Source organism: Oncorhynchus gorbuscha, linkage group LG07, assembly GCF_021184085.1.
Source record: "Oncorhynchus gorbuscha isolate QuinsamMale2020 ecotype Even-year linkage group LG07, OgorEven_v1.0, whole genome shotgun sequence".
Lineage (NCBI taxonomy): Eukaryota > Metazoa > Chordata > Actinopteri > Salmoniformes > Salmonidae > Oncorhynchus > Oncorhynchus gorbuscha.
In genome coordinates this window covers 13,635,110-13,649,631 of record NC_060179.1, presented here as the reverse complement: position 1 = coordinate 13,649,631, position 14,522 = coordinate 13,635,110, and the positions used below count along the sequence as shown (strand labels likewise).

The window sequence follows — 14,522 nt, the reverse complement described above, 5'->3', positions numbered from 1 at the left end:
TGTCCATAGGACCACTCCACTCCACAGTATCTGTCCATAGGACCACTTTAAGCTGTACACTCCACAGTATCTGTCCATAGGACCACTTTAAACTGTACTCTCCACAGTATCTGTCCATAGGACCACTTTAAGCTGTACACTCCACAGTATCTGTCCATAGGACCACTTTAAACTGTACACTCCACAGTATCTGTCCATAGGACCACTTTAAGCTGTACACTCCACAGTATCTGTCCATAGGACCACTTTAAGCTGTACACTCCACAGTATCTGTCCATAGGACCACTTTAAACTGTACACTCCACAGTATCTGTCCATAGGACCACTTTAAGCTGTACACTCCACAGTATCTGTCCATAGGACCACTTTAAACTGTACACTCCACAGTATCTGTCCATAGGACCACTTTAAGCTGTACACTCCACAGTATCTGTCCATAGGACCACTTTAAGCTGTACACTCCACAGTATCTGTCCATAGGACCACTTTAAACTGTACACTCCACAGTATCTGTCCATAGGACCACTTTAAGCTGTACACTCCACAGTATCTGTCCATAGGACCACTTTAAGCTGTACACTCCACAGTATCTGTCCATAGGACCACTTTAAGCTGTACACTCCACAGTATCTGTCCATAGGACCACTTTAAACTGTACACTCCACAGTATCTGTCCATAGGACCACTTTAAGCTGTACACTCCACAGTATCTGTCCATAGGACCACTTTAAACTGTACACTCCACAGTATCTGTCCATAGGACCACTTTAAGCTGTACACTCCACAGTATCTGTCCATAGGACCACTTTAAGCTGTACACTCCACAGTATCTGTCCATAGGACCACTTTAAACTGTACACTCCACAGTATCTGTCCATAGGACCACTTTAAGCTGTACACTCCACAGTATCTGTCCATAGGACCACTTTAAACTGTACACTCCACAGTATCTGTCCATAGGACCACTTTAAGCTGTACACTCCACAGTATCTGTCCATAGGACCACTTTAAGCTGTACACTCCACAGTATCTGTCCATAGGACCACTTTAAGCTGTACACTCCACAGTATCTGTCCATAGGACCACTTTAAGCTGTACACTCCACAGTATCTGTCCATAGGACCACTTTAAGCTGTACACTCCACAGTATCTGTCCATAGGACCACTTTAAACTGTACACTCCACAGTATCTGTCCATAGGACCACTTTAAGCTGTACACTCCACAGTATCTGTCCATAGGACCACTTTAAACTGTACACTCCACAGTATCTGTCCATAGGACCACTTTAAGCTGTACACTCCACAGTATCTGTCCATAGGACCACTTTAAGCTGTACACTCCACAGTATCTGTCCATAGGACCACTTTAAACTGTACACTCCACAGTATCTGTCCATAGGACCACTTTAAGCTGTACACTCCACAGTATCTGTCCATAGGACCACTTTAAACTGTACACTCCACAGTATCTGTCCATAGGACCACTTTAAGCTGTACACTCCACAGTATCTGTCCATAGGACCACTTTAAGCTGTACACTCCACAGTATCTGTCCATAGGACCACTTTAAACTGTACACTCCACAGTATCTGTCCATAGGACCACTTTAAGCTGTACACTCCACAGTATCTGTCCATAGGACCACTTTACACTCCACAGTATCTGTCCACCACTCTGTACACAGTATCTGTCCATAGGACCACTTTAAGCTGTACACTCCACAGTATCTGTCCATAGGACCACTTTAAGCTGTACACTCCACAGTATCTGTCCATAGGACCACTTTAAACTGTACACTCCACAGTATCTGTCCATAGGACCACTTTAAGCTGTACACTCCACAGTATCTGTCCATAGGACCACTTTAAGCTGTACACTCCACAGTATCTGTCCATAGGACCACTTTAAGCTGTACACTCCACAGTATCTGTCCATAGGACCACTTTAAGCTGTACCACTCCACAGTATCTGTCCATAGGACCACTTTAAGCTGTACACTCCACAGTATCTGTCCATAGGACCACTTTAAGCTGTACACTCCACAGTATCTGTCCATAGGACCACTTTAAGCTGTACACTCCACAGTATCTGTCCATAGGACCACTTTAAGCTGTACACTCCACAGTATCTGTCCATAGGACCACTTTAAGCTGTACACTCCACAGTATCTGTCCATAGGACCACTTTAAGCTGTACACTCCACAGTATCTGTCCATAGGACCACTTTAAGCTGTACACTCCACAGTATCTGTCCATAGGACCACTTTAAGCTGTACACTCCACAGTATCTGTCCATAGGACCACTTTAAGCTGTACACTCCACAGTATCTGTCCATAGGACCACTTTAAGCTGTACACTCCACAGTATCTGTCCATAGGACCACTTTAAGCTGTACACTCCACAGTATCTGTCCATAGGACCACTTTAAGCTGTACACTCCACAGTATCTGTCCATAGGACCACTTTAAACTGTACACTCCACAGTATCTGTCCATAGGACCACTTTAAGCTGTACACTCCACAGTATCTGTCCATAGGACCACTTTAAGCTGTACACTCCACAGTATCTGTCCATAGGACCACTTTAAGCTGTACACTCCACAGTATCTGTCCATAGGACCACTTTAAGCTGTACACTCCACAGTATCTGTCCATAGGACCACTTTAAACTGTACACTCCACAGTATCTGTCCATAGGACCACTTTAAGCTGTACACTCCACAGTATCTGTCCATAGGACCACTTTAAGCTGTACACTCCACAGTATCTGTCCATAGGACCACTTTAAGCTGTACACTCCACAGTATCTGTCCATAGGACCACTTTAAGCTGTACACTCCACAGTATCTGTCCATAGGACCACTTTAAGCTGTACACTCCACAGTATCTGTCCATAGGACCACTTTAAGCTGTACACTCCACAGTATCTGTCCATAGGACCACTTTAAGCTGTACACTCCACAGTATCTGTCCATAGGACCACTTTAAGCTGTACACTCCACAGTATCTGTCCATAGGACCACTTTAAGCTGTACACTCCACTCCACAGTATCTGTCCATAGGACCACTTTAAGCTGTACACTCCACAGTATCTGTCCATAGGACCACTTTAAGCTGTACACTCCACAGTATCTGTCCATAGGACCACTTTAAGCTGTACACTCCACAGTATCTGTCCATAGGACCACTTTAAGCTGTACACTCCACAGTATCTGTCCATAGGACCACTTTAAGCTGTACACTCCACAGTATCTGTCCATAGGACCACTTTAAGCTGTATCTGTCCATAGGACCACTTTAAGCTGTACACAGTATCTGTCCATAGGACCACTTTAAGCTGTACACTCCACAGTATCTGTCCATAGGACCACTTTAAGCTGTACACTCCACAGTATCTGTCCATAGGACCACTTTAAGCTGTACACTCCACAGTATCTGTCCATAGGACCACTTTAAGCTGTACACTCCACAGTATCTGTCCATAGGACCACTTTAAGCTGTACACTCCACAGTATCTGTCCATAGGACCACTTTAAGCTGTACACTCCACAGTATCTGTCCATAGGACCACTTTAAGCTGTACACTCCACAGTATCTGTCCATAGGACCACTTTAAGCTGTACACTCCACAGTATCTGTCCATAGGACCACTTTAAGCTGTACACTCCACAGTATCTGTCCATAGGACCACTTTAAGCTGTACACTCCACAGTATCTGTCCATAGGACCACTTTAAGCTGTACACTCCACAGTATCTGTCCATAGGACCACTTTAAGCTGTACACTCCACAGTATCTGTCCATAGGACCACTTTAAGCTGTACACTCCACAGTATCTGTCCATAGGACCACTTTAAGCTGTACACTCCACAGTATCTGTCCATAGGACCACTTTAAGCTGTACACTCCACAGTATCTGTCCATAGGACCACTTTAAGCTGTACACTCCACAGTATCTGTCCATAGGACCACTTTAAGCTGTACACTCCACAGTATCTGTCCATAGGACCACTTTAAGCTGTACACTCCACAGTATCTGTCCATAGGACCACTTTAAGCTGTACACTCCACAGTATCTGTCCATAGGACCACTTTAAGCTGTACACTCCACAGTATCTGTCCATAGGACCACTTTAAGCCACTTTAAGTACACTCCACAGTATCTGTCCATAGGACCACTTTAAGCTGTACACTCCACAGTATCTGTCCATAGGACCACTTTAAGCTGTACACTCCACAGTATCTGTCCATAGGACCACTTTAAGCTGTACACTCCACAGTATCTGTCCATAGGACCACTTTAAGCTGTACACTCCACAGTATCTGTCCATAGGACCACTTTAAGCTGTACACTCCACAGTATCTGTCCATAGGACCACTTTAAGCTGTACACTCCACAGTATCTGTCCATAGGACCACTTTAAGCTGTACACTCCACAGTATCTGTCCATAGGACCACTTTAAGCTGTACACTCCACAGTATCTGTCCATAGGACCACTTTAAGCTGTACACTCCACAGTATCTGTCCATAGGACCACTTTAAGCTGTACACTCCACAGTATCTGTCCATAGGACCACTTTAAGCTGTACACTCCACAGTATCTGTCCATAGGACCACTTTAAGCTGTACACTCCACAGTATCTGTCCATAGGACCACTTTAAGCTGTACACTCCACAGTATCTGTCCATAGGACCACTTTAAGCTGTACACTCCACAGTATCTGTCCATAGGACCACTTTAAGCTGTACACTCCACAGTATCTGTCCATAGGACCACTTTAAGCTGTACACTCCACAGTATCTGTCCATAGGACCACTTTAAGCCGTACACTCCACAGTATCTGTCCATAGGACCACTTTAAGCTGTACACTCCACAGTATCTGTCCATACTCTACAGTATCTGTCCATAGGACCACTTTAAGCTGTACACTCCACAGTATCTGTCCATAGGACCACTTTAAGCTGTACACTCCACAGTATCTGTCCATAGGACCACTTTAAGCTGTACACTCCACAGTATCTGTCCATAGGACCACTTTAAGCTGTACACTCCACAGTATCTGTCCATAGGACCACTTTAAGCTGTACACTCCACAGTATCTGTCCATAGGACCACTTTGTCCAAGCTGTACACTCCACAGTATCTGTCCATAGGACCACTTTAAGCTGTACACTCCACAGTATCTGTCCATAGGACCACTTTAAGCTGTACACTCCACAGTATCTGTCCATAGGACCACTTTAAGCTGTACACTCCACAGTATCTGTCCATAGGACCACTTTAAGCTGTACACTCCACAGTATCTGTCCATAGGACCACTTTAAGCTGTACACTCCACAGTATCTGTCCATAGGACCACTTTAAGCTGTACACTCCACAGTATCTGTCCATAGGACCACTTTAAGCTGTACACTCCACAGTATCTGTCCATAGGACCACTTTAAGCTGTACACTCCACAGTATCTGTCCATAGGACCACTTTAAGCTGTACACTCCACAGTATCTGTCCATAGGACCACTTTAAGCTGTACACTCCACAGTATCTGTCCATAGGACCACTTTAAGCTGTACACTCCACAGTATCTGTCCATAGGACCACTTTAAGCTGTACACTCCACAGTATCTGTCCATAGGACCACTTTAAGCTGTACACTCCACAGTATCTGTCCATAGGACCACTTTAAGCTGTACACTCCACAGTATCTGTCCATAGGACCACTTTAAGCTGTACACTCCACAGTATCTGTCCATAGGACCACTTTAAGCTGTACACTCCACAGTATCTGTCCATAGGACCACTTTAAGTACTGTACACTCCACAGTATCTGTCCATAGGACCACTTTAAACTGTACACTCCACAGTATCTGTCCATAGGACCACTTTAAGCTGTACACTCCACAGTATCTGTCCATAGGACCACTTTAAGCTGTACACTCCACAGTATCTGTCCATAGGACCACTTTAAGCTGTACACTCCACAGTATCTGTCCATAGGACCACTTTCCACAGTATCTGTCCATAGGACCACTTTAAGCTGTACACTCCACAGTATCTGTCCATAGGACCACTTTAAGCTGTACACTCCACAGTATCTGTCCATAGGACCACTTTAAGCTGTACACTCCACAGTATCTGTCCATAGGACCACTTTAAACTGTACACCATCCACAGTATCTGTCCATAGGACCACTTTAAGCTGTACACTCCACAGTATCTGTCCATAGGACCACTTTAAGCTGTACACTCCACAGTATCTGTCCATAGGACCACTTTAAGCTGTACACTCCACAGTATCTGTCCATAGGACCACTTTAAGCTGTACACTCCACAGTATCTGTCCATAGGACCACTTTAAGCTGTACACTCCACAGTATCTGTCCATAGGACCACTTTAAGCTGTACACTCCACAGTATCTGTCCATAGGACCACTTTAAGCTGTACACTCCACAGTATCTGTCCATAGGACCACTTTAAGCTGTACACTCCACAGTATCTGTCCATAGGACCACTTTAAGCTGTACACTCCACAGTATCTCCATCCATAGGACCACTTTAAGCTGTACACTCCACAGTATCTGTCCATAGGACCACTTTAAGCTGTACACTCCACAGTATCTGTCCATAGGACCACTTTAAGCTGTACACTCCACAGTATCTGTCCATAGGACCACTTTAAGCTGTACACTCCACAGTATCTGTCCATAGGACCACTTTAAGCTGTACACTCCACAGTATCTGTCCATAGGACCACTTTAAGCTGTACACTCCACAGTATCTGTCCATAGGACCACTTTAAGCTGTACACTCCACAGTATCTGTCCATAGGACCACTTTAAACTGTACACTCCACAGTATCTGTCCATAGGACCACTTTAAGCTGTACACTCCACAGTATCTGTCCATAGGACCACTTTAAGCTGTACACTCCACAGTATCTGTCCATAGGACCACTTTAAGCTGTACACTCCACAGTATCTGTCCATAGGACCACTTTAAGCTGTACACTCCACAGTATCTGTCCATAGGACCACTTTAAACTGTACACTCCACAGTATCTGTCCATAGGACCACTTTAAGCTGTACACTCCACAGTATCTGTCCATAGGACCACTTTAAGCTGTACACTCCACAGTATCTGTCCATAGGACCACTTTAAGCTGTACACTCCACAGTATCTGTCCATAGGACCACTTTAAGCTGTACACTCCACAGTATCTGTCCATAGGACCACTTTAAGCTGTACACTCCACAGTATCTGTCCATAGGACCACTTTAAGCTGTACACTCCACAGTATCTGTCCATAGGACCACTTTAAGCTGTACACTCCACAGTATCTGTCCATAGGACCACTTTAAGCTGTACACTCCACATCTGTCCATCCACTTTAAGCTGTCCACAGTATCTGGGACCACTTTAAGCTGTACACTCCACAGTATCTGTCCATAGGACCACTTTAAGCTGTACACTCCACAGTATCTGTCCATAGGACCACTTTAAGCTGTACACTCCACAGTATCTGTCCATAGGACCACTTTAAGCTGTACACTCCACAGTATCTGTCCATAGGACCACTTTAAGCTGTACACTCCACAGTATCTGTCCATAGGACCACTTTAAGCTGTACACTCCACAGTATCTGTCCATAGGACCACTTTAAGCTGTACACTCCACAGTATCTGTCCATAGGACCACTTTAAGCCACTTTACACTCCACAGTATCTGTCCATAGGACCACTTTAAGCTGTACACTCCACAGTATCTGTCCATAGGACCACTTTAAGCTGTACACTCCACAGTATCTGTCCATAGGACCACTTTAAGCCGTACACTCCACAGTATCTGTCCATAGGACCACTTCTGTCCAAGGACCACTGTACACTCCACAGTATCTGTCCATAGGACCACTTTAAGCTGTACACTCCACAGTATCTGTCCATAGGACCACTTTAAGCTGTACACTCCACAGTATCTGTCCATAGGACCACTTTAAGCTGTACACTCCACAGTATCTGTCCATAGGACCACTTTAAGCTGTACACTCCACAGTATCTGTCCATAGGACCACTTTAAGGACCACTTTAAGTACACTCCACAGTATCTGTCCATAGGACCACTTTAAGCTGTACACTCCACAGTATCTGTCCATAGGACCACTTTAAGCTGTACACTCCACAGTATCTGTCCATAGGACCACTTTAAGCTGTACACTCCACAGTATCTGTCCATAGGACCACTTTAAGCTGTACACTCCACAGTATCTGTCCATAGGACCACTTTAAGCTGTACACTCCACAGTATCTGTCCATAGGACCACTTTAAGCTGTACACTCCACAGTATCTGTCCATAGGACCACTTTAAGCTGTACACTCCACAGTATCTGTCCATAGGACCACTTTAAGCTGTACACTCTGTCCACCACTTTAAGTATCTGTCCATAGGACCACTTTAAGCTGTACACTCCACAGTATCTGTCCATAGGACCACTTTAAGCTGTACACTCCACAGTATCTGTCCATAGGACCACTTTAAGCTGTACACTCTACAGTATCTGTCCATAGGACCACTTTAAGCTGTACACTCCACAGTATCTGTCCATAGGACCACTTTAAGCTGTACACTCCACAGTATCTGTCCATAGGACCACTTTAAGCTGTACACTCCACAGTATCTGTCCACAGTATCTGTCCATAGGACCACTTTAAGCTGTACACTCCACAGTATCTGTCCATAGGACCACTTTAAGCTGTACACTCCACAGTATCTGTCCATAGGACCACTTTAAGCTGTACACTCCACAGTATCTGTCCATAGGACCACTTTAAGCTGTACACTCCACAGTATCTGTCCATAGGACCACTTTAAGCTGTACACTCCACAGTATCTGTCCATAGGACCACTTTAAGCTGTACACTCCACAGTATCTGTCCATAGGACCACTTTAAGCTGTACACTCCACAGTATCTGTCCATAGGACCACTTTAAGCTGTACACTCCACAGTATCTGTCCATAGGACCACTTTAAGCTGTACACTCCACAGTATCTGTCCATAGGACCACTTTAAGCTGTACACTCCACAGTATCTGTCCATAGGACCACTTTAAGCTGTACACTCCACAGTATCTGTCCATAGGACCACTTTAAGCTGTACACTCCACAGTATCTGTCCATAGGACCACTTTAAGCTGTACACTCCACAGTATCTGTCCATAGGACCACTTTAAGCTGTACACTCCACAGTATCTGTCCATAGGACCACTTTAAGCTGTACACTCCACAGTATCTGTCCATAGGACCACTTTAAGCTGTACACTCCACAGTATCTGTCCATAGGACCACTTTAAGCTGTACACTCCACAGTATCTGTCCATAGGACCACTTTAAGCTGTACACTCCACAGTATCTGTCCATAGGACCACTTTAAGCTGTACACTCCACAGTATCTGTCCATAGGACCACTTTAAGCTGTACACTCCACAGTATCTGTCCATAGGACCACTTTAAGCTGTACACTCCACAGTATCTGTCCATAGGACCACTTTAAGCTGTACACTCCACAGAGCTGGGCTTTATGGAAGAGAGGCCAGAAAAAAAGCCATTGCTTGAATAAAGAAATAAGCAAATACATTTGGTGTTCACCAAAAGGCATGTGGGAGACTCCCCAAACATGTGGAAGAAGGTACTCTGGTCAGATGAGACTCAAATGTAGCTTTTTGGCAATCAAGGAAAACAGTGGCGTAAACACAACACCTCTCATCACCCCGAGAACGTCATGTTTTTCATCGGCAGGAACTGGGAAACTGGTCAGAATTGAAGGAATGATGGATGGCTCTAAACACAGAGAAATCCTTGAGGGAAACCTGTTTCAGTCTTCCAGAGATTTGAGACTGGGATGGAGCTTCACCTTCCAGCAGGACAATGACCCTAAGTAATACTGCTAAAGCAACACTCGAGTGGTTTAAGGGGAAACATTTAAACGTCTTGGAATGACCTAGTCAAAGCCCAGACCTCAATCCAATTGAGAATCTGTGGTATGACTTAAAGATGTCTGTACACCAGAGGAACCCAACTAACTTGAAGGAGCTGGAGCAGTTTTGCCTTGGCAAAAAAAATGGCAAAAAAAATCCCAGTGGCTAAATGTCCCAAGCTTAGAGACATACCCCAAGAGACTTGCAGCTGTAATTGCTGCAGAAGCTGGCTCTACAAAGTATTGACTTTGGGGGGGGGGGTGAATAGTTATGCACGCTCAAGTTTTCAGTATTTTATTCTTATTTGTGTGTTTCACAATAAAAAAAGATGTTGTATCTTCAAAGTGGTAGGCATTTCTGTCAATGAAATGATACAAACACCCCAACATCTATTTTAATTCCAGGTTGAAAGGCAACAAAATAGGAAAAATGCCAAGGGGGGTGAAAAGTTTCACAAGCCTCTGTGTATATATATATATACACACCTCAAATTTCACGAGAATATAGAAGATTTGATTTCTTTTCATAGTGTTATCATGTACAGTAGGTGGTAATTGGCTTCTAACCAGCCAGCACTATAACAGTATTAGATCCAGTTATTCTGGAAGCTCTTTCTGTTCTGACTTCTCGTGTGTGTGTGTGTGTGTGTGTGTGTGTGTGTGTGTGTGTGTGTGTGTGTGTGTGTGTGTGTGTGTGTGTGTGTGTGTGTGTGTGTGTGTGTGTGTGTGTGTGTGTGTGTGTGTGTGTGTGTGTGTGTGTGTGTGTGTGTGTGTGTGTATTCATGCGTCATCCCTCCTCCCTATTGTGTGTGTGTTTCTGTCAGTGAAGTGCTAATTGTAATCATCAGGTTTAACTGTGATGTTTTTAATTGAACATTATGGGTGAGAGGTTCTGGGAAAGATAAATGTGTTAGTGTCTGTGTGTCTGTGTGTCCCTATGTGTCTGTCCCTGTGTGTGTGTCTGTGTGTCCCTATGTGTCTGTCCCTGTGTGTCTGTGTGTGTCTGTCCCTGTGTGTCTGTGTGTATCAATCCAAAATTAAACAAAACAAAATCAAAAACATTAAAGAGACACCTACCTGGTTTGTAGTTTTTTATGTTGTTGCTTCTGATGTGTGTTTGTGTGTGTGTGTTTTAGGGCAGGAGACACAGGTTGGGAGTGAATCCAGCACAGGGCGGGAGATGGTGCAGTCTAATAGCTATAGGAGGACTGTGCAGAACACACACCACTGGACTCAAATGGAACCTGGGTGAGTACACACAAACAATCTCCTTTTTCCCTCTGCTTTGTTCACAAAATCACCCCGTCTGTCTGTCTGTCCCCCCGTCCCCCTGTGGTTTGTCCCTGTCCTAGGCCCAGTGACCAACTGTGTTGTTAATGAGTTAGCTCAGACCACAGTACCACCGGTACAGGGGGTGGGGGGAGCCTCAACAATCTGTTAAGGTTGGTCGTATAACTCAGTGTCAAGGGGAATCCAGGCAGGAGCATTCATGGTGTGTGTGTGTGTGTGTGTGTGTGTGTGTGTGTGTGTGTGTGTGTGTGTGTGTGTGTGTGTGTGTGTGTGTGTGTGTGTGTGTGTGTGTGTGTGTGTGTGTGTGTGTGTGTGTGTGTGTGTGTGTGTGTGTGTGCTAGCTTGCTTCTTGGCTCCTTGCCAGTGAATATACAGGTAACTGCTGTAACTGCTGTATATATAATAAAGGAAACACCAACATAGTGTCTTAATAGGGTGTTGGAACACCACGAGCTGCCGGAACAGCTTCACTGCACCTTGGCATGATTCTATAACATTCTGGAACTCTATTGGAGGGATGTGACACCCTTCTTCCACAAGAAATTCTGTAATTTGGTGTCTTGTTAATGGTGGTGGAAAACGCTGTCTCGGATACCTCTCCAGAATCTCCCATAAGTGTTCAGTTGGGTTGAGATCTGGTGACTGAGACACACACACCCTTTAAACCCCCTATGCTCATTTGAAACCCCATTTTCAATGTCACTGAGACCTTTTCTTCTAGTCATGGTAGCCAAAATAATGGACAGCTGGGCATTTTTATACATGACCCTAAGCATCATGGGATGTTAATTACTTAATTTAGGAACCACACCTGTGTGTAAGCACACACTTTCAATATTCTTTGTATTCCTCATTTACTCAAGTGATTCCTTTATTTTGTTACCTGTGTGTGTGTGTCCATCCGTGAGCGTGTTTGTGCATGCTTTCCCACCTGTTACCTTGGCACCTGATTGATAATAAGGGTGGGATTATGCGTGAGAGGCTCCTTCAGATTAACAAGGCATAATAAAATGAATAATTCATCACACAATTAAAAAAGAAGGCAGTAGAATATTTCCCCTGGGATCAGATGGATGAAGATAAGAAAAGTATTGGACCCTCAGCTTTTGTGTGTTCGGATATGCAAATGTCTCCGTAAATGTGTGTTTGACTGAGTAACCTGGCAACAGTATTTTAGAGAAACTAGTGGACAGATTAGGAGTTCTATAACGGCAGATTTCCTCTTCGTCTGAAGAGGAGTAAGGATCGAACCAAGATGCAGCGTGGTAAGTGGTCATGACGATTTATTAAAAACAAACTGAACACTGAAATACAAAACAAACGATGTGACGAAAACCGAAACAGTCACACGGAAACAAACACCCACAAACACAAACACAGACACGGACACGGAAACAAACACCCACAAACCAACAGTACCGTGTGGCGACGAACACTCACACGGAAACAAACACCCACAAACCAACAGTGAAACCCAGGCTACCTTAAGTATGATTCTCAATCAGAGACAACTAACGACACCTGCCTCTGATTGAGAACCATACTTGGCTGAACACAAAACCCAACATAGAAAAACAAACATAGACTGCCCACCCCAACTCACACCCTGACCATACTAAATAAAGACAAAAACAAAGGAAATAAAGGTCAGAACATGACAAGTTCATATGATTTTAAAGTGTGTGTGTGTGTTTATAAATGGCTATCACTGTTTAAAGACTTATTCTAATGAATCATATATGCTGTATTATAAAGACAGACCTGTGCTGTTAGTGTCTGTCCGGCCTAAAGAGACTGTCAGGGCTTTGGCTCAGTTTAAAGTCCTGCACATTAGAGAGAAACACAGAGAGGACTGCACTACAAGGCATACAGATCTGTCCTGTGGCAATGTTTCAACCACTGTAGATCTATGTCTGGAGTTTACTGGGCAAGTTAGTTCATTTGAACCCTATTCTATAATGTTAAACATACTTATTGTGCATACTGTATATATGGATATTGTCCTATATTAGTCTGGGTAGCTATTTGGCATTCAAAACATGGCAAGAGCACCAAAATGGCCGCTGGGTAGAAGCTTAAAAAGAGTAGAGTCTGACCCCCGTTAAGTTTAATGGCTCTGTTGAGCAAAGCTTCAACCCCTCCAAAAAGATCACATTCAGTTAATGGAGGGCAATGTAGGAGCTGCAGTTTAATAGCGAATGAATGTTCAATAAGGTACAGTAGTGTATGTGGCTGAGCCATGTGATGTCATCGAGCATTTCAGTTTGTGTGTGAATGTTTTCTAGTATTCACCTATCTTACTTGTGTTGTAATTAATGACATCACGCAGTGGATCTCTCTCCTGAGTTTTGGAAAGAGGAAGACAGGATCTGGAGAGAGAGTTGTGTGCGTGAGGCTCAGTAAGAGATCAGAAGGAGCTAATGCAGGTTGCTAATGTGTTTGGAGGATTAGTTGAAGCTGTAAATGTTCTTTCTGAGGTGTCAAATAAAATAAAAGTTTATTAGTCACGTGCCGAATAAAATACCTTACAGTTAAATGCTTGCTTACAAGCCCCTAAACAACAACGCAGTTCAAAAAATAAGAATCCGAAATAAAAGTAACAAGTAGTTAAAGAGCAGCAGTAAAATAACAATAGCGAGACTATAAACAGAGGGTACCGGTACAGAGTCAATGTGCGGGGGCACCGGTTAGTCAAAGGAATTGAGGTAATATGTACATGTAGGTAGAATTATTATAGTGACTATGCATAGGTAATAACAGAGTGGCAGCGGTGTAATGCAAATATAGGTAGCCATTTGATTAGATGTTCAGGAGTCTTATGGCTTGGGGGTAGAAGCTGTTTAGAAGCCTCTTAGACCTACACTTGGTGCTCCGGGACCGCTTGCCGTGCGGTAGCAGAGAGAACAGTCTATGACTAGGATGGCTGGAGTCTTTGACAATTTTTAGGGCCTTCCTCTGACACCGCCTGGTATAGAGGCCCTGGATGGCTGGAAGCTTGGCCCCAGTGATGTACTGGGCCGGTTGGCGGCCGAGCAGTTGCCATACCATGCAGTGATGCAACCATGCTCTTGATGGTGCAGCTGTAGAACCTTTTGAGTATCTGAGGAACCATGCCAAATCAGTCTCCAGTCTCCTGATGGGGAATAGGTTTTGTTGTACCCTCTTCATGACTGTCTTGGTGTGCTTGGACCATATTAGTTTGTTGGTGATGTGGACGCCAAGGAACTTGAAGCTCTCAACCTGCTCTACTACAGCCCT

At 44.2% G+C, this 14,522-nt stretch overlaps 1 protein-coding gene across 1 annotated transcript in view; it reads left to right on the top strand.

The window, feature by feature from the left end:
• LOC124039496 (thiamin pyrophosphokinase 1-like) overlaps window positions 1-14,522 on the top strand; it is a 68,485-nt gene that overhangs the window by 45,517 nt on the left and 8,446 nt on the right. The window contains exon 3 of the mRNA XM_046355522.1: window positions 11,111-11,222. Within this exon, the coding sequence (XP_046211478.1) occupies window positions 11,111-11,222 (112 nt within the window). The remainder of the gene's footprint in view (window positions 1-11,110; window positions 11,223-14,522) is intronic.